The sequence below is a fragment of the Phacochoerus africanus genome, chromosome 15, assembly GCF_016906955.1.
Source record: "Phacochoerus africanus isolate WHEZ1 chromosome 15, ROS_Pafr_v1, whole genome shotgun sequence".
Taxonomy (NCBI): Eukaryota; Metazoa; Chordata; class Mammalia; order Artiodactyla; family Suidae; genus Phacochoerus; species Phacochoerus africanus.
Window position 1 is genome coordinate 9,960,518 of NC_062558.1, and position 19,272 is coordinate 9,979,789.

General features: G+C 44.9%; 1 protein-coding gene across 1 annotated transcript in view; it reads right to left on the reverse strand.

Moving 5' to 3' along the window:
• The window catches only part of EBF2 (EBF transcription factor 2), a 206,196-nt gene that overhangs the window by 26,437 nt on the left and 160,487 nt on the right, over positions 1 to 19,272 (reverse strand). The window contains exons 8-10 of the mRNA XM_047761726.1: positions 16,092 to 16,209; positions 14,435 to 14,565; positions 13,392 to 13,518 (exon numbers count right to left, since the gene is read on the reverse strand). Of these exons, the coding sequence (XP_047617682.1) occupies positions 13,392 to 13,518; positions 14,435 to 14,565; positions 16,092 to 16,209 (376 nt within the window). The remainder of the gene's footprint in view (positions 1 to 13,391; positions 13,519 to 14,434; positions 14,566 to 16,091; positions 16,210 to 19,272) is intronic.

A 19,272-nucleotide genomic window follows, 5' to 3' on the forward strand; every position in this document is an offset into this window, starting at 1 on the left:
CATTTAAAACCTCATTACAACCCCATGATGTGAGTTTCCTCTTCATTCTAAATGAGGTTCCAGGCAGGAAAGGTGGGGTCTGTAGCCTGGATTCTCCAAGGCCTGTGCTCTTCACCTTTTCTGCTGTAGAACCAGAGGTGAAGCCCCAGCTAGATATGCCTGCAGCCTCCTGGGCCAAAGTCTGCCCCTCTTTTCTTTGCTTCTCGACTAGAGCTGTGAAGGGCAGAGAGACTGGGGAAAGTGGCCATGCACCTTCCGCTTCCGCTCACGCCCTCCCTGCACCCACTCCCGCCCCTTCCCACGCTTCCTCTGCAGCTCCTAGCAAAGGGCAGAGCAGAGGAGAGCTCGGGCAGTCAGACTGCTGGGCACCGAGGCAGGGAGAGGCCCCATGTGGTATCAATCAGCAAACACAAACAGCGTCCCCGTGCTGCGGGGGGAAGCAGACTCGGTGACAGAATGCTCTCAATCAATCATCGCCTCGTCTCTTTTCAAATATGCACCATTTCATTACCTAAGGTGCTGATTTGCTTATGCAGAGAAGATGGACATTTTAGATGTGGGTATGCACCCATCGTGCCAACCATAAAGTAAGGGACTACCCCGTAAAGTAGAAAACCTACCCCCCACCAGAGGTCCCCGCCACCTCCCTGACTGTCCCTTCCCTCCCATCTGTGTGGTTAGCAGGCAGGTTCTCACTCCCTCTCTAGCGCTCCAGCGGTCCACCGTCAGCCCGCCACTAGTCTCTTTATTCCTGGGTCCTTCCTGCTGCTCACAGGGGTCCCCCAAAGCTGGGCTCTAAGCGGCACGCAGAACGGTTTCCCTTTCATGGACTTTCTCACACAGCTGTACCCACTGTCGTCCCTGTTAGATGAAAACCTCCAGGACACAAGGGCGGTGTCTGCTTTATCTCACCTGCCCTCCCCTCCTCCCTCCCCACCGACCTCAGAAAGAGCAGACTCGCCTGACCACCCTGGGTTAGCAATTCAAGTTTTAAACCGAATAAGCAAAACAGACATGGGCGTGATCTGTGGGATGAGTTCTGTGCGGATCTAAGATGAGAAAGACCACACGTGACATACACGGTCACCTGTATCTATAGGGACAGGGAATAATCACATGCCTGTGCCTACAAATACACACACACACACACACACACATTCCACTTCATCAAGTGCCTTTTTGAAGTAAAAATCATAAAGTCTAAACTGTTTAGTCAACACCAAACTAAGAGGAAGAGTCAGTCAAGCCCTCCAGCGTTCAGCCTTCTAAGGCCAAGCCTTCTACCATCAGGTTGCTGTGAACCCCTTTGATTCTGGTTCTAGAGGCACTTGCCATCTGACCAGCTGTCCAGCATCCCAGGGCTTGAGCCTCCCCTTGAGTCCCAGCGTCGCCTCTCCCTACCTCCCTGGGTGTTCCCTCACTTTTCAGGCCTGGCATGAGCCAAGTAAACCTCAATTAGCTAATGAGGTGCCCGAGACCAGCCCCAAGAGTGTCTCTAAGGGCCAGTCAGATCATTAACTGCCATCATCAGTGTGAATTTACAGCCTCTGCCACTGCATGGAACTTGGGGCTGGTGCGAAGTCCTGCCAACCCCTTGGCTGACAGGGACACAGAGGAATGCTGGCAAGGCAAAAACAGAGTAAATTAAAAATATGCTTCGATCTATAGGCTCTATTTATCTATGTCTTTCTTTAGTAATGTAACATTAAGGTAAAAGGTCATATCTCTACTGAAATATAATTTATATTTACCTTTTATTAAATAATTATGACATGGCATGAAGTTAAATATTACAGAAGCTAATCAAGGGGGAATTCAATAGAGAAAACTCAGACATGAGAATTTCGTCTTTGCTATACATAGAATGTCTTAATCCTCCACTGGGAGTCACTCGGGTTTGCTTAAGGAGTTTAATAATACACATTTCAACTGCCACAGAATCTAAATCCCATTTGGATCAGCCTTGGAAAAACTTTCATCAATACCTTGAGATTTCATAATATTTCTCCAGAGAGCCTGGATCTTACGTGTCATTTCTCATTTTGATTGCGGGTATAATATATGAGGTTACTTACATATCTTGGACCTGACGAATAGATATAAACTATAAGCAATGTGAGGAAGGTTTCTTTTATAAGTAAATAGTATTTAACTAAAAATATCTACTGGGAACCACTCATTAAAAAGAAAAAAAAAAAAAAGCTGGCTTTTGCTCAATATTAACTTTCCCAAAGGGTGGGTGAGATGGATAAAGTCTACATGATTGTTTTTCCTTAAGAGGAGGCACAGAGACAGATGATGCTCACCCCAGCTCATGCCTCTACTTCTGCTTCCCCAAAGTAGAGGGGACACTGGCTAACATGGAAAGGGGACTCCTGGTTAGAGTTCTGGTCAACCCTCCACAGTGACAGTGTTGACTCTAAAGGCCGGTGATCGTTTCTTCCCTTGACCAGCAGAAGTACTGATCACCCAGATGACAACATCAAGGGCCAATCAAGTTCCTTTGCAGAAATTTGAGAGGAAGCATGTAAGATGAGGGAGATCTGTGAGCTCAGGCTGCCTTTTTGGGTTGCTGGCCTGGGTTGCAGCTTTCCTCACTGGTGAGTCTTCACTTGGAGCCTAGGAGCATCACAGACGCTCTGGTTGGTGGTCCAAAGGCTGACAAAAGTCTAGAGGGTCTGAGCCTAGCTGGTTGTCTGCACATATGTGCATTTATCTACAGCAGAGACTTTCACTTTCACAGGCCACTAAGCAGTCCAGGCCTAACTCTAAATCCTAATCTTCTCCAAGAAGAAAGCAAGCAGTGGAGAAAGAATCCTCAGGAAATCTAAAACCTATGTAATATGATGGCCAGATAAACACCACATCAGAAGATGGACTTTGGTAAGTAAGCAGAGGAGAAAACTTGCTTTAGGAACCCCTCTCCATACAGCTCTGGGCAAAGACAATTGCTCTCTGTGGACAGGACAGGACAGGAAGGCATAATACAGCCTCGCTGGGGAGGAATTGAGATGCACACAGACTAGCTCCTGCCCTCAGCCCACCTTTAGGACGTATCCACTGTGTGCTTCCCTCAGAGCATCTGTGTCTTCAAAGTGCTTTGATCCCATAGATTGATTCCTGCGAGGTCTGCCATCTTTCTTCAGTGATTTTGCTTTCTTTCTTGCACCCAATCCTCCCAATTTTCTCGTCTATTCATCTGCCTTCTGACCTACTTCTCAGGTGTCCAGCATTCAAGGCTCTGTTCAGTTGGCACTTTGATGCTCCCAAGTTAGTTTTTTCATAGCACTTAATGGTGTGATGAAGATAAAGCTTCCCCTTGCCTGGGGTCTGCCTCAATCCCTAACCCTGACCAACGACCCCACCTTCAAGGGCAGGTGGACTCTGGCTTACGTCTCTACAAAAACAAAAGCTTGAGGTACATAGCCTCTAAGACCCCTTGTAAACTCTTGCATTATATGATTCTAAGATGATTATACTCAGTGCAGTGAAATTATTCTTTGAGAAGTGGAGTTGAGGCCATAGACTGTTGAATTAAGTTGTCTTTAATCTTTGCTACACTGAAGTGTCTCCTTACATCCATTTGTTTCAATGTAGGAAAAGTTTAGTGTTACCAATTAAAAAAAAAAAAAAAAGAACAAAGATAATATAGGAACACGTTATTAAGAGGTGGTACCTGCCTTTGTGGATACAGGAACGAACGAGAACACGAAGTAAGAACCAGCATTGCCACAAGTGAAAGATTAGACGGAAGCCTTTGATATTTAATTTTAAATGAAATATTAATTTAATATTTAATTATGCTTTGGCTTCAAGAAAAACTGCAGCAGCAAGACAGGGAGGTAATGTTTGAAGAAGGGAGTAATATACATGGTTAAGGAGACAACTGTAAAAATTAAAGATAAATTTCAAGGGTAAATCTAAATGCCACCACGGAGCAGTTATGAATATGCTCTGCTCTCCGTAATGTGTATTTAGAATATTATAGCTGAGAGTACCAGGCCATTAAGGGGCTGCGATGTCTCTCGTGAAACAACAGCCCCCTGTTCTGGGGCTTCCAACGGAGACATCATTCCTCAGACTCAGCCGAATGCTAGATCCGAATTTCACAGGAGGTGGGGGTGGAGGCAACTTCAGTAAAACTGCAGGCTGCCAGGAGGGCTATTCATCCAACCTGTTTCCAGTGTGAACAGGGAACAACTGGTTTTGATGTCTGAATTGGGTATTTTTAACTAAAAATCAGATTCATTTCTTAAATGAGATTTTTTTTTCCCCTGGGATAATGCTATAAGAAAAAGGAAGAAATGTGGAGTGGGTGAGCTATTAACATTGGCAAAGCAGCACACACATCTGTGCAGTGCGGCTCAATGGGAGGAGGTCCCCATACCCCACCTAGCCTCAGGAAGAGGCTGCGCAGGGTATGATTTGGGGGCTGTGGAAAAAATCTAGGCTTCTCATTTCTCTTCCCAACTGCTGCTTGTTCTTGGCCATTCTCCTGTTGCTGAATGCTTCCTCCCCCAAAAATGAGCAGGGCCATGTCATTAAATGCGGTTGTTGGTGCTAGTGAAACGTTAAGAGTGGTCCTGAGGAGGAGCTGAGTTGACATGGATTCCCTGGCTTCTATGTGTGTCTCCGTAGCCAGGGTGTTTTGCCAGCTTCTAAATTCAACCCCACACCTTGGGAAGCAGCTCCTGGGCCCGCACCTGGCCAGCCAGACCCAGTTGGCCTCTCCTTTGAAAACCCATTACCTACTAAGCCACTTGCAGTGAGCACCCAGGCTCTGAGGCTGCCCTGGCCTTCTCCGTCACCTAAAAACTCTGATTTCCAATCTAAACCGAGATAGTAAAGGCACAATCTGGCAGGTCTTCCACTTTTTAGAGAAGAGAAGATATACAAAAAAAAAAAAAAATCCACCCTGGATCAAACAGCAATGAAGGAGGAAGCCACTGAGAACTCACCCAAGAAACCATATATCGCACAGCCAAATGCTTACAATAGTAAATTTTGCTCATATTTGTCTATTTCTATACAAAATACATGTGTGTATCTATATCATTTCATTTTCCCAGTTAAGATAGATAGCTTCCCATTTTTTTAGGTTAGAAAACCAAGGCAAAGATCAGTTAGGTGATTTGCAGGGAAGTCTGGACTCAGGTCAAGTTCTTAAACTCTCTGTCACTGTCTGTCTTCCACCCCAGTGCTAAGCTCTCTTGAGTTTAATAACAAAGTAGAGTTCATCTTCTTTGCCTTCTGAAACTTATTCATGGAGAGGATCATTTCCATGACTTTGAGGCAATTCAAAGCACTTCATGGGTGCTAAGCCTACATATCACGGTGAAATAGAAGTATCCATGTAGCAATCCAGGACACCAGGGCACAAGTAAGGCATCCTCAGAGCCCTCTCCATACTCACTCCCAGGCCTGCCTCCTGTGTACTTTCTCAGCAGAACAGCCAGAGAGCCAAGGCCATTGTTACTGGCCAAGTGAAACTACCAGATGAATGAAGCCAAATGGATAGCCTTGGTGCAATTTCTTCAAAAAAGCTATACAGTCTTGGTAAGTAGCACAAGGTCCATGGTTAAGGGCAACTCTGGAATAAGACAACTAGGTTTGGACCTGGCTTGGTGAGCTCAGGCAGCAGAATTCTCATCTCTAAAGTTGAGCTACAAATGGAACCATCATCATGGGAAGAGGTGGTGATTATATGAGCTCAGTAGATGACAGATGTGATCACTGAAGTACTAGCATCAATTTTTTTTTCCTTATAAGTTCTATCTGATGGTAGAGCTTAACAGGGAGCTTCTTAACCAGTAATCAAATATTTAGCTGAGATTCTGCAAAAAGCCATACATAGAATGATACTGAAAAGCTGTGCTCATCTACCCCCATGCCCCCAATGACCTACCATCTGCTCATGCATCATGATTTTTCATTGGTTTCTGTGGAGGGTGCAGATTTTACAATTAGGGATGGTGGCAATTCCACCCCCAAATGCCATGCCCTAGACTTTCTCTCCCTGCATCCTCAAAACAGACTAGAACAATCAACAACCATGGTCCCACTGGATGCCCATTCCAGGATTATCTTTCTGCACTGCCAGTTCTCCGTAGAAAAGTCTGCAAGAGGAGTAGGAGATTGCCTCCCCCTAAGCTTCAGCTGGTGCCACCTCTAGGTCACAGACTAGACAGAGGCAACAGGACCTTTCCTGATGAGCTAGATTTGCATGTGGATCTCCCCAACTTTGCAGCAGTCAGCTGCACTTTAGCAAATCGTGGTGGGAGAAAAATAGACCTGCAAAGTCACACATATGAAGAAAATGCGTTGTTTTTCAGAGCCCTGATGTTGTTTATGCTGTACTTGGCAGCAACAACCGTGGGGAGCTGATTACTGTATTTTTGCCTAATTATATACCAGGTAAGTTCCACCTAATAGACTTAGGTTTATTGTTGTGGTGTGTCCCTGGTTACAGGAACCAACAATGGTTGGACCATGAACCATAAGGTGTGTGTGGTGGGGTGGGAGGCTGAGGGAGGGGGGGGTTTGGAGGCTCCCTTCCCATTTCCTGCTTTTTGAGTCTCTTTCTAGAAAGTCCCATCTAAGAGTAAGTACCATTGTGTTTGTGGTGTCATGATTTGGTCTCAAAAGAACTGCCCCATGTTGTGGAGTACTTTACAAGCCAGGAAGTCACGGCAGCAGCCTGATGAGCAGGAGTCAGGTTCCCCAAACTCATTTTTTTGTTTAAAGGACAGATTCTCAGACCCTCCCAGAAGAGTGTGACTCAGTATGTCCGGAACAGGGCCTGGTGTGATTCTTCTCCTACTTGGCCAAATTAGGGAAACACCTGTGGCTAAGATTATAACTAGCACCAGAGCTTTACAGAGAAAGAAAAGGAGGCTCAGAGAGGTTAAGCGACTTGACACAGGACAAAGAAGTCACTGACAGCACAGCCCGTGTCCGAAAGCAGGTCTCTGGCTGACTCCAGTGCGGCTCCTCTTAGATCCATCCCACCCCGGAATCTCACTGATTCCACTAAAGCTCTCTCGGTTTCCGGTTTCCCCTTTCCTCTGGAATCGAGGTTATATTTTCTACTTCACCACAGAGCTGAGGGTTTTGTCTTGGCCTCTAGTGGTCTCTGAAGCACCTCCCTGCAGTAGCACTGGACGTGGGACTGGAGGAGCAGACCCCACTGCCTTTCCAGCTGTTGGACTAAGACTCCCGGTGGGGTCTAAATTAGCATCCCTGTTGGTGGCTGCTGGAAAGGCAGTGGCTTCTCCAGGTGACTGAAGATGTGAGGACTTGGGCCCTTCCGGGGAGCCTGCAGGATCATGGCCTTCTCCCTGTGAGGCCACAGAGCCCCCCACCCCCTCAGCATTCCAGCCAGCCTGGCCTCAGAGCCACACCTTCCGAGCCTCTGGGGAATCAATCAGCTCCTCCAGGACCAGACGAGAGACCACCCATCTGCTTCCTGTGGCGGCTGGTCCCTCTTTGGATAAAATCAGCTACCTGTCTCTACCAACAAGAATTGCATTTGGCCCCGGAACCTCAAGGAGGACGTTTTTAGAGAGTGATCAGCCTCCTGAGCTCTCCTGGACTGTGTTTGAATTTCTGTTTTCTGCTCTGACGGCAAAAGCATATACTACTGTGTCCCCACCCTCCACACCCCTGACTGTCTCCCAAGGTCTAACCGTCTCAAATGCAAGAAGGAAAAAGCTCCACTGCTTCCCTGGCTGGAAATACTTTCCTTGTACCTGGAGAAATCAGACTGCTGATGTGAGCTGTTTCAGTATTTAAACATGTGTGATGCTAATGTTTTATATTCACCTAATTTTTAATTTAAAATTGCTTCATTTGTTAGAAAATAACAACTAAGCAAAATGAAAAAACTAATAGTATCAGTACCCAGAAACCACCATGGTTAACTCTGTGGTAGTCAGTCTTCCATAGTTTACTTGGGTTTTTTATGCAACCACTTTTTTTTTTTCATATATATAAAATTGGAGCATACTGTACATAGTTTTAAGCTTTTAAAAAATCACCAGCGTCTTTCATGTAACTAAATATCCATCCATGGCATTACTTTTAATGTCTAAAGAGTGTTTCAGTATACGGATGTTTCATTATTTATTTAATAAGCTTCCTAGAGGATGCTAAGAATGTTTCAGGTTTTCACATCTATAAATAGTACTCCAATGAAAAAGTCTTTTATTTATTTATTTATTTTCTTAATGGCCGCACGGAGGCATATATGAAAGTTCCCTGACCAGGGATTGGATTTGAGTTGCAGCTTCGACCTACACCATAACTATAGCAAAGCTGGATCCTTTAACCCACGGCACCAGGATGGGGATCAAATCTGAGCCTCAGCAGGGACTCTAGGTTGCTGCAGTTGGATTCTTAACCCACTGCGCCACAGCAGGAACTCCTCAATGAATAATCTTTAGGCAAACTCAGTTATTTCCCAAGAATACTTTCCTGAAAGTAGAATTGTTAGGTTAAAGGGTACATGCATTTGTTTAGGGTTAGTGCCGTCAGGGTCCTCCCCTGGAGCCGTCTACCTTCCTACAGTAAGTGTTAGAAGGCCCCACTTTCTTGTAATTTTGCCAACCTGTGTGTTTTCATTTTTTTTTTTAATATTTGCCAATTTGATGGTGAAAAAAAGTTATCCTGTAGTTGCCTTAATTTGCTTTTATTCGATTACGAATGTGGGATTTTCTTTTTTTCCTGCTTTTTAGGGATGGACTCGTGGCATATGGAGGTTCCCAGGCAAGGGGTCTAATCGGAGCTGTAACTGCCGGCCTGCACCACAGCCACAGCAATGTGGGATCCGAGCCACATCTGTGACTTATACCACAGCTCACGGCAATGCCTAATCCTTAACCCACTGAGCAAGGCCAGGGATCGAGCCTGCATCCTCATGGGTACTAGTCAGATTCATTTCCGATGAGCCACCACGGGAACGCCTGTATCTTTTTATATGTACGAGAATATGTCATATATAACAAGTATGTTTCCTGTTTGTCCTCTTCCTTTTGACCGAATGACTTAAACATAGACATCCAAACATTTTCTTTTTCTGCAATCATAAATTTGTGATTATTTGAAATGCCTACATTTTCAGTTAAAAATATGTAATTCAAATATGCTTGTTTATGATATGAAATTAGATATCTAGCCTTTTTAAAAAATGCTTAACTAGGTAGCCTAATATCATTTGCTAAACATTCCACATTTCCACATTGCCTTAAGACGGCTCCTCACCCATACAATACTTCTGTATTTATACTATTCATGTGTGCAAAAACTGTTTAGTTTTAAGTGTTCTCTTCTGTTGCATGACACTTCTGCGTGTTCCGGCAAAGCCCCATGTTCTTCTAATTACAGAAACTTAAAATAGGTTTTAATGTCTGGTCGGGCAAGGCCCTCTCATTTTTCAAAACGAGGGATCCTATTTTAGCGCCTTTACTATTCCAGGTGAACTTTTGTAGTTTCCCCAAACATTTTGTTGGTACTTTGATTGGCGTTGTGTTAAATTTATTCATTAATCGACATCTTTACAATATTAAATCTTCCCACCTCTCCGCCAGCTGGAAGTATTTTGTCCTTCCTCTGAACTCCCTCAGCACTTTATACCTTTTTAAAAATCACTTTCTAAGCTATACCCACCCAATTTTTCAAACCTGAAACCTGAGAGTCGTCCCCCCCTCTTCCTTCCCCAACCATCACCCATCCAATCAATCATCAAGTCCCGTCATTGCTACCTCCTAAATTTCATCCACTTCTGCCTGTCCCCACTACCAGCACTCCAGTCCAAGCTGCCATCATTTCTGACCGGGGCCACCATACTGGCCTCCAGCTGACCTCCTTGAATCCACCCGAGCTTCCAAGCCATTCTCTGTGCTGCAGCCAGAATGCTCTTTTAAAAGGCGCATCTGATCCTGGCACTCCCCGCTTTAACATATTCCAGTAGCTTCCCATGGCACCTGGGGTAGAGCCAAACAGCCAGGCCCAACCCTCCCTGACAGGTTGAACCCAACCTCTCTTTAACATTCTTCCCTGTTCAGAGTTGCCGTCTAATACAGTCCATGTCCCTTCCTACCCCAGGGCCTTTGCACATACTGTCTCCTGTGTTTGGACTCTCCTAAACCTTCCATATCTGTTTCAGATTCCCCTGACATATATCCCCAGCATCCTACACAATTCATCACATTTGTAATTCCTTGTTCAAGTCAGTCTCCATAACACTAATGGTAATAATAACAGTAGTAACACACACCTTCTGATAATAAGACACAGGAATAAGTCATCAATGTCTCAGATACACTGGAAAAAAGGAACTATTTGCCAACACTGCGTTGCTAAACAGAAGACACCAGGCAGAGTGGCCAGAGACCTGAATCCTTATTCTGACTCTACTTTGAATTCAATGGGCAGTGCTCCTCTCCCTGGGTCTCAGTTTTCTCATCTGCAACGGGGGGAAATTGACCAGATGCTCTTTAAAGTCTCCTTATCTCAAAATGTCTTGAACTTACATGTAACCTAAGCCTTATATACAGTGGGTATATTTGAGAAACATAGCGCTGTATGTGGAGTGTCCCCCGACTCCAGGGACAGCCCATGCTCCTGTCTCCTCCTACCCCACTGACCTCTCCATCTCAGTGTCCTTCACAGGCTCCTCCCTATCACCCTGAACCCTACCCCTCGGCACTCCCAAGGTGCCATTCTTCCATCCTGTAGGTACGCTCCCTTCCATGACCCTCTCATCTAGCCCAGTGGCTTGAAATCCCGCCTGGATACAGACTGCTGCCTTGTTCAGCATCCTCAGTGTTTTCCCACACAGCCCCCTTGTCCAACCTGCGCTCCTACCTCAGCTCCCATCACTCTCTCCCCCGACCCCACTCCAGCTACACTGGCATCCATGCTCTTCCCCTCCTCTTGGGTTGTACTCTGCCTGGGACCGCTCACCCCCAATTCACTGACTGCCAGGTGCTATTCTAACTAACACTGGTGAACCAAACAGAAAACACAGCCCTGAGGAGGCCCAGGGGCAGAGAAAATATGAATGGAGACAAGAGGAAGTCAAAGCGATATGGGGGGAGGGGGACAGACTGCCACACCTGTAATGCGCATGACTGCCCAGCGCCCCTTCCTCAGAGAGCCCCTCCCTCATCTCTACCCCTTTCTTCTGTCTGAGGTTATACCATGTAGTTTCTTTGTTATCTGTCTCCCCCTTTAGAATGCAAACTTTATTAAGACAGGGCCCCTTATCTTGCCCATGTTTATATCCCAGAGCCTAGAGCTGGGCCAGCCCATGGCGGGCACATAATAAATGCTCACTCGAATGACTGAAAAAAAAAAAAACAACAACAACAACAAAAAAAAAACCTGGGTCCTTTTGGAAGCTAGAATAGCAAATATTTTATTGCAACTGCAACGGAATCTTCCATAGAAGAAGAAACCCATCCAAGATGGGCTGTCTCAAGAGAGAAAAGTCAAAGGCATGATTTTAAATGTTTACCTAAAAATCACCCTCTCTGTCTACTCCTGATATCTAACCAGACATTTACACTTACCCAAGAATAGGAGGCTAAGTCCAAACAAGGAAGAATACACTATAAAGTAATATTATTAGAAATTCATCATAGGTCTGATACGTTTTCTTGACTTCCATATGTCTTTCTCTACACCCCTTATTTTCTCTTCAAAGTACCAATATTTTAATGGATCTCCCTGCCCTCAGTTGTTCCCCTGGCTAAGAGTCTTTATGTCAACAGCATTTTGGTTTTTTTGGGTTTTTTTTTGTTTTTTTTTTGTCTTTTTGCCTCTTCTAGGACCGCTCCAGTGGCATATGGAAGTTCCCAGGCTAGGGATCGAATTGGAGCTGTAGCCGCCGGCCTACACCACAGCCACAGCAATGCCAGATCTGAGCTGCGTCTGTGACCTACACCACAGTTCATGGCAACACCGGATCCCTAACCCACTGAGCAAGGCCAGGGATTGAACCCACAACCTCATGGTTCCTAGTCGGATTCGTTAACCACTGTGCCACGACGGGAACTCCTGCATTTGTTTTTCATAAGATAACAGCTTTAAGTTACTCTCCCTGACATGAGTACCCTCAAAATCATCTTAAATCTTGCCTAATTAAGTCCTAGCTCCCATACAAGTCCTTTTTTTTTTTTTTCGTTTTTTTTAAATTGTAGTAAGGTATGCATAACAAAACTGATCACCTTAACCTGTTTCTAAATAGGCAGTTCTGCAGTGTGAAGTAACTTCGCTTTGTTGCACAGCCAACCTCCAGAACTTTTTCGTCTTGCAGAACTAAAACTCTGTACCCATTAAACATCAGTTGCCTCCTTGCCCTTCGCCCTGGTTACCACCATTCTGCTTTCTGACTCTGTGAACTTGAAAGTGACATCAGTCCCCCAGGCTTTGGGTCATGCTGTTGTTTTACATCATGTGACCCTGCTTTAGGTACCCTGCAGAACTTCTGAGCTGTTTTATGGTTTCCTTCCCTGTCGTGCCTAGCTCACCTCAGCTTAGTTCTGGTCTGAGTTCTACCTAATGGATCCCCACAGCTGTTGAACCAGCCTTCCCTCCTCCAGAAACCAGCTCACTCACCCTTTGGGCCTCTGCATGTAGGATTCTCGGAACTGGAACACTCTTCCTTTTGCTCTTTGCCTATCCAAATCCTTCCCCTCCTTAAAAATGGTCTTCGATTTCCTCTCCTCCTTGACACCCCATCTCACCACTCTAGTTCACACCACACTCACGCTTCCTGAAGCTCGTATATTGCGTTCATTAGAAATACCAAACATTTTCAATAGTCTAATTCTCCAGCTGCTCTGTGCAATATACCATTGCCTCCTCCAATAGTTTCTAAACTTCCAAATAGGGACCATGTCATCTATGTCATCATACCTTCAACCTTAAGAAAAGTAGTAGATACAAGGTAGGCAGTCAACAAATATTGAACTAATAGCTAATTTCTGCTTTCTTAAAATTTTAAAATACGTTGAATCACTCTGCAGCATCATGAGGCAACTTTTTTGAATCCTTTTCAAGAAAATTTAGTGATCGTCAGCAACTTTGTCAAATTTTTTATCTGGTTTGCTTGGATAAAAGTCTATTCTAGTATGGTTCTAGCAGAGTTCAGTTTATAAGGATGTGCTCCTGAAATGAGCTGCCATGACTAGACGGTGCAGAAATTGCTTACATAAAATACACATTTAGAATCAGGTTTCCATGTCCCCATCTGATGCCAGTCACCCAGTCCGCTCTTCCCACACCAGCAGAAAGACCTAGGAAACTTAGAAGAATTATACAACAGAGAGATTAGGAACGAGCAAAGGAGAACCAGGAGCCAGTCTCCCCTGAGTCATTTTCTCACCCACCTGTGTAAATGAACCTCCCCGGCGCTCCTTTGCAGAACTGTTTGGATTTATAAGATAATGTCACTTCTACTACTCCGGGAATGTGCCGAGGAGGAGTCTGCACTCGGATGGCATGAGGCGTTATTAGCTGAGGAATGAACAGGCAGGGGGGTAAAATCCCTATTACACAACTTATCCCAGAGATACTGAACATATCTCCCATTGCTATCTCCCTCCCCCACTCAGGGCAAACTGGTACACTCATGGCGCCCCAAATGCTTTGAACACTCTGTCTTACCTGTTTTTCTCTTTCATCCTGGAATTTCCTTTCAACCCAACCTGTCTATCCCTTTCCTCCCCATCAGCCCAGCCCAAGTCCCTCCCACTTCCTGTGCCCACCCAACCCGCATTCCCATAATCACTTGCTTCCCCAGTTCCTACACCGCTATGACCTCACAAATTGATTTGGCGATTTCCCTGTCTAACTTAGCCCTATCTCATATCTTTCTGTGACTTATCGTGTTGTTTTTCTCATTATCTCAGTAGAAAAATTGGAAATTACAGAAAAATAGAGAAAAATGTTAACATTACATTGACCCAGAGACAACTGTTATTAATCTTTGGCATGCTTCCAGTTCTTTTCTATGGATGTGTGTGATATAATTACATTTTTACATTCATAGACACTGTTGTCCTGATTTTTTTTTTCAGTTAGCATTTTAGAGTAAGCATGTTCCCTTTTTCTGTGTCATTAGAAATTTTTCAAACATAATTTTTAATGGTGGAATGATATGCCATCATTTATTCAGCCATCCTCCTATTGTGCAGTATCTAGCCAACTTCTAATTTTTCACAAGTATAAACAATACTGCAGTGAATATTTATGTTTTTAAGGGATCCACACCTATTGTGGCACACATGTCTTTTAATCCTCAGTGCCAGCTCATAGTAGGTACTCAATAATGAACACTCGTGTTGCTAATGTTCTAGGAATTACTAGTTTCCCCAGATGAAAACAATCTCTAGGGCAAAGAAAATCAGAGAAGTAAGTTGCCTTTGCCTACCTCACTCCATACAAGCATGGTCCCAAACACCACTTGGAGGCCATCAAAAAAGTTGTCCCCAATGATGATGACCATGGCTCCTCCAGTGGTCCAGCCTTCACTTGGGCTAATGGCTTTGATGCAGGGAGTAGCTAAGAAGGCAGGGGAGAAAAAGAGTAAGGTCTGTCCTTTGGTGATTGAAGTGTGGAGTTTGGGGACTGGCTGATCTCAAAAGCTCTTGGTCATCTAAGAAGTTCAAGTTGAGATTTGCTGACTTGCCATCATTCCCTAATTGGTTGTTGGTTTTCACCAGGTCATTAAAGCCTAATGAGTTGCCCACTATGTATGAAAACACTTAGCTAATTGTGCAAAGGGTGTTTTTAAAACTCTGTTGTTTTTCTCCATATTTTTATAAGTTGATCACCCTGGAAATGTGTAAATCCCTTTTCTCTCCCCACCTCCTCTGCTCCAAGATGTTAGGATTTACAAGGTCTATTAATGTGCTAGAGCAAGAAGGAGAAAGCAAAATCTACCCTAGTTGAAGGGTTTTTTGTTTTTGTTTTTCCAGCTCTAACAAGAGACAATTTCTAATCACTTTCCTAACTTTGTAGGAAGGATTTTCCCTCCTTCTTCCATATGTTCAAGGCCTCTGGACTTTACATCCCAACAGGAACCCAATATGGTTTTCAGGCCATAACTAAAGTCAATCCATCACTCCATTTCCAAAGTTGACAGGGTCAAAGGTGGAGGAGAACTTTGGCAGGACTCCAAAAACATGAGCCCCCTTTGAACAGCCAGTCAATCACATTCAATCAGTCAAAAGAAACTGGATGGGTTCCTAGTTCTGACCCTGGGATTTTCTTCTCCCCTTTCAGTGCCCACTGTGGGAGAATTAACACCACTCCAAATTCTTTACTGATTCAATCATTTTCTTTCAGTTCATTAATTCCTATTTAAAATGATACAAGACACATTTTAAGGGCCAGGTTGGGGTGGGGGCTGGTGGGCAGTATACAGCCAAAAACACACTAAAATGGGAGCCTCATTTACCATCCATTCTATATTACAAGAGCTTCCTTCACCAGTGAGTTGGAGAGTGTGGAAAAAGGAGAACTTAGATGGGATTTACGAAGGTTTGTCAATTATCTTCCTCGATATACTTAAAACTGGTGGACAACTTGAAGTTTAACAGTTACCGGTATTTCTAATTACTTTAATGCACTTGGAAAACCACCCAGAGCAGACCACGATTTCGTCTTGTCCAAGCAAACAAAAATCAATTAGTGTCACTTTCATTCTGCACATTGTTTTGTTTTGCCCACAATCTGTTTAAGGGCACATCTGACGCTTACTCATACACGTCTGGCACGGTAATGTTCCTGTTTAACTAAGATGTCATAGGCCTACATTTGCCTGAAATGCCCGTCTAGCAAAAAAAAAAAAAGAACTGAATGGAAGAGCCAGTGAGACACCGGGTGTCTGAACATTGGCTGGGAGATATGGGGGGTTGCAACAGAGCAGACAGAAGTCAGTGTTTACAGCTTCACTTTAAAACCCACACGCTCTCGTGCACTTTCTCCACTCCTACCCAGAGACATGAATTTGAAATTCAAACAAGCAAAGTTGTGGAGAACGTCATCTGCCCGCCATGCTCAGCCTGGACAGCAGACAGCCCCACCTTCTGATGGGTCGAGCCTTCTCGCTCTCCGCCCGTGCTTCGAGTTGTTGTGAACAAACATGTTGTCGGAAACGGCCAGCACGTGTCCATCCACGTTCACTGTTGTTGACAACACGACCTGCAGGTTTCAGGGAAAAAGGGTGGGGGATATGGAGTTAGTTTCACATAAAGTCGTAACAGTTGCAAAACCCTGTTTTGTCAGTCTTCCATATGGCTGATGAGAGTCGGGGCAGAATTTTGGGGTGCAGCATGCTCTTGGCATCTCAATGGGATATCCTCCACTTGGAACCACAGCAGAGCTTCATGGAAAAAGAGGCCGCCCTTTGCCCATGTATTGTCACATATTTGTGTTCAAACCATGCCCTGGTGATGAAACGGGGAAGCTGACCATTTGGCTGCTTGTTCTAGAAACCTCATCTCCATCAAAGGACTTGAACGATCATTTCCAGGTGACGTTCGGGCTTGTAGTCACAACAAGGAGCTAACTGTGTGCCATCAGGAAGCTAAGAGGTAAACACCAGCTGGGAGGTCATTTCTCCAAGCTCAGGAATGGGTTCTTGAACATCTGATATGTGCTGAAGTGATGCTAGCTGGGCATGGACAGCACATGCCTGAGGAGCTGTGTGTGGTGTCCCCCATACCAGAGAGTGGCGACCAAGATGTTCAGACTTTGGGTGAGAAGATAAAGTTGCTGGAATTCAGTGTTGAAAATGTGAAACATTTAGTATCTAACCAGATGAGAGGGAAGAGATGGGTGTGGCTTGATGGAAAGGCCTGGACTTGGAGTCCGATAGATCTAAACTCAAATCCCTCACTTGCTACTTCCTATCTTAGAAGCTTTGACGAATTTCTTAACATTTTCTTATCTGTAAAGCAAACACAACAATGCCTATCTTGTGGGCTGCATGAGACAGAATAAGGATTAAATGAGATAATAAATGTGAAGCATTCATGGATGAATTCCCATCCCAATTGCCTCACCTCAGCCTTGCCTGGCCAGCAGATAGGACAAAGAACAGAGCATAACTCACTGAGCCCCTCACACACACAGTCTAAGCTCTGATGGAGCTGCCAGCAAGGGGGTTCAGGGGCTAGGTAACCCCACAAGTTACAAGACATGGTCCCTACCCTCAAAGAGCTCACTTTCAGGCTGGAGAAACCTGGTGAACAAGTAAAAGAGAATGAGATCGGATTGAGTTCTGTGTGCGTGCTGCAGAGCAGAGGTGTGGGAGAAGTTCAAAGAGGTGGCGATCAGCCAAGGCTGGTGCAGTGGGGAAAGCACAGTCAAAACGCATGGACTTGAGCACAGCCCTCACCGACTTGTTGGCCCAAGAAGGCAAGTCATCCTAGATACAAGTCTATCTGTTCATTGCGGGTGGAAACTTTTTCTTGAGAAAGAAACTCATTGTATACATATGCATGTATACGTATGCAATGCCTTTTGAGGAAAGGCATTGAATGGGTACATGGTGAGGAGCTGTGTTTAAAAATGACTCTTCCTGTCTAGTCGCAAATAAAAATTCACTGATATTCTACTCGGAAGTTTTCCGCCACCCCTTCCTTCCTTATTAAATGAAGGAGTGGGGTGGGGACAAACTTGGGTTTAATATGAAAGAAGATTCGCTAGAGGGGACCTAAAATTTTTTTTCACTATGAATTATTTTAAGCAAAAAAAAAAAATCATGAATCCGCTTTTGTAAGTGAAATTTACATGTACTGCAATGTACAGTTCTTAACAATTTTGACAAAGAGATACACACAGGTAACCCACTGTATATATCAATCTAGAGCATTCCATCTCCCCAGGAAGTGTTCTGGTACCCCTTTTCAGTCCACCCTACCCACTACCCCTTGCCAAAGCAACAACAGTCTCCTGATTTTTTTTAAAATAGAACTTCAGATGGTATCTTTAAAGAATTTATATGTGTATAAATTCTTGAACGATCATTTCCAGGTGACGTTCGGGCTGTAGTCGCAACAAGGAGCTAACCGTGTGCCATCAGGAAGCTAAGAGGTAAACACCAGCTAGGAGGTCATTTCTCCAAGCTCAGGAATGGGTTCTTGAACATCTGATACGTGCTGAAGTGATGCTAGGTGGGCATGGACAGCACATGCCTGAGGAGCTGTGTGTGGTGTCCCCCATACCAGAGGGTGTAATACATAAGGGTTTGGGAGAACCCCTAAGATCATGAGTCCACAAAGTATTTCACCCAACCTGCTGCTGTGGGCATGACAGTGGCATACAGGAACTTTTACAGGGACATAAGAGGGCTGCAGTTATCAACCCAAAAGCATTCACTGAGCTCCTGCTATGAACCAGGTATGGCCATGTCAGCCCTTGGAGATTCAAAGACCATAAAATAACGTGTTCCTCGTCAGCTGGCATCTCTCCCACACTTCAGCTCCTCACTTGTGACTATGCTATCAGTTTGGTGTCCCGTCCTCACTGTGACAACAGAATGAACTTAAAGGAACCTCTGCTGTCACTCAGAAAATTATTGTCGGTGCAATTGCTCACAATTCAGTGATGCAGCCTGTCTAGCGCTGAGTCTGTTTTCAATTGTGTCCATGTCAACATGTGAAGAGTCTGGAGGAAGGCCCTCCACAAAGCTCCTATCATGCGGTGGCCACCATAAGACAGAGACATCCATCAGTCACTCCCTGCACGAGGCACAGCTCTCATCAGGGCCCTCCCTGCAAAGCAAAGGATGGCACTGTCCTCAAAGGGAGGGAGGGAAGAGCTGAGCCTCCTGGTCTCCAGGGTGAAGATGGACATGAAGATCGAAGGCATTCCCCTCCGTTTATGCTTACTCTCTGAAAATAGTAGAAGGTGGAGTAAAAGGAGGAATCAGATCACTTTCATCAATCGTCTGCACGAATGGATTTTCAACCACCTAATGGTCATCCTGGGAAAAACCCCAAAAGGAGAGCGTACAACAGGCTCTAATTGCTCACCAGCCGTCGTCGGCACAGGGAGGGGAAGCCTGGCCTGTCTGAGGATTCTGTGGACGTGCGGAGATCCTCTCCGAGACCACTTGAATTCATTCCACAAGCTTCTTGTTACACTAACTGTGCTTTAGGGCTCCTCATGCATTCCTGCCGCAAAATCGGGGGCTTCCTCCAGCCAGCTGATTTCATCATTGTCCGTTTGGGTGGAGTGAGACTCGGTTCCAAAGAGAAC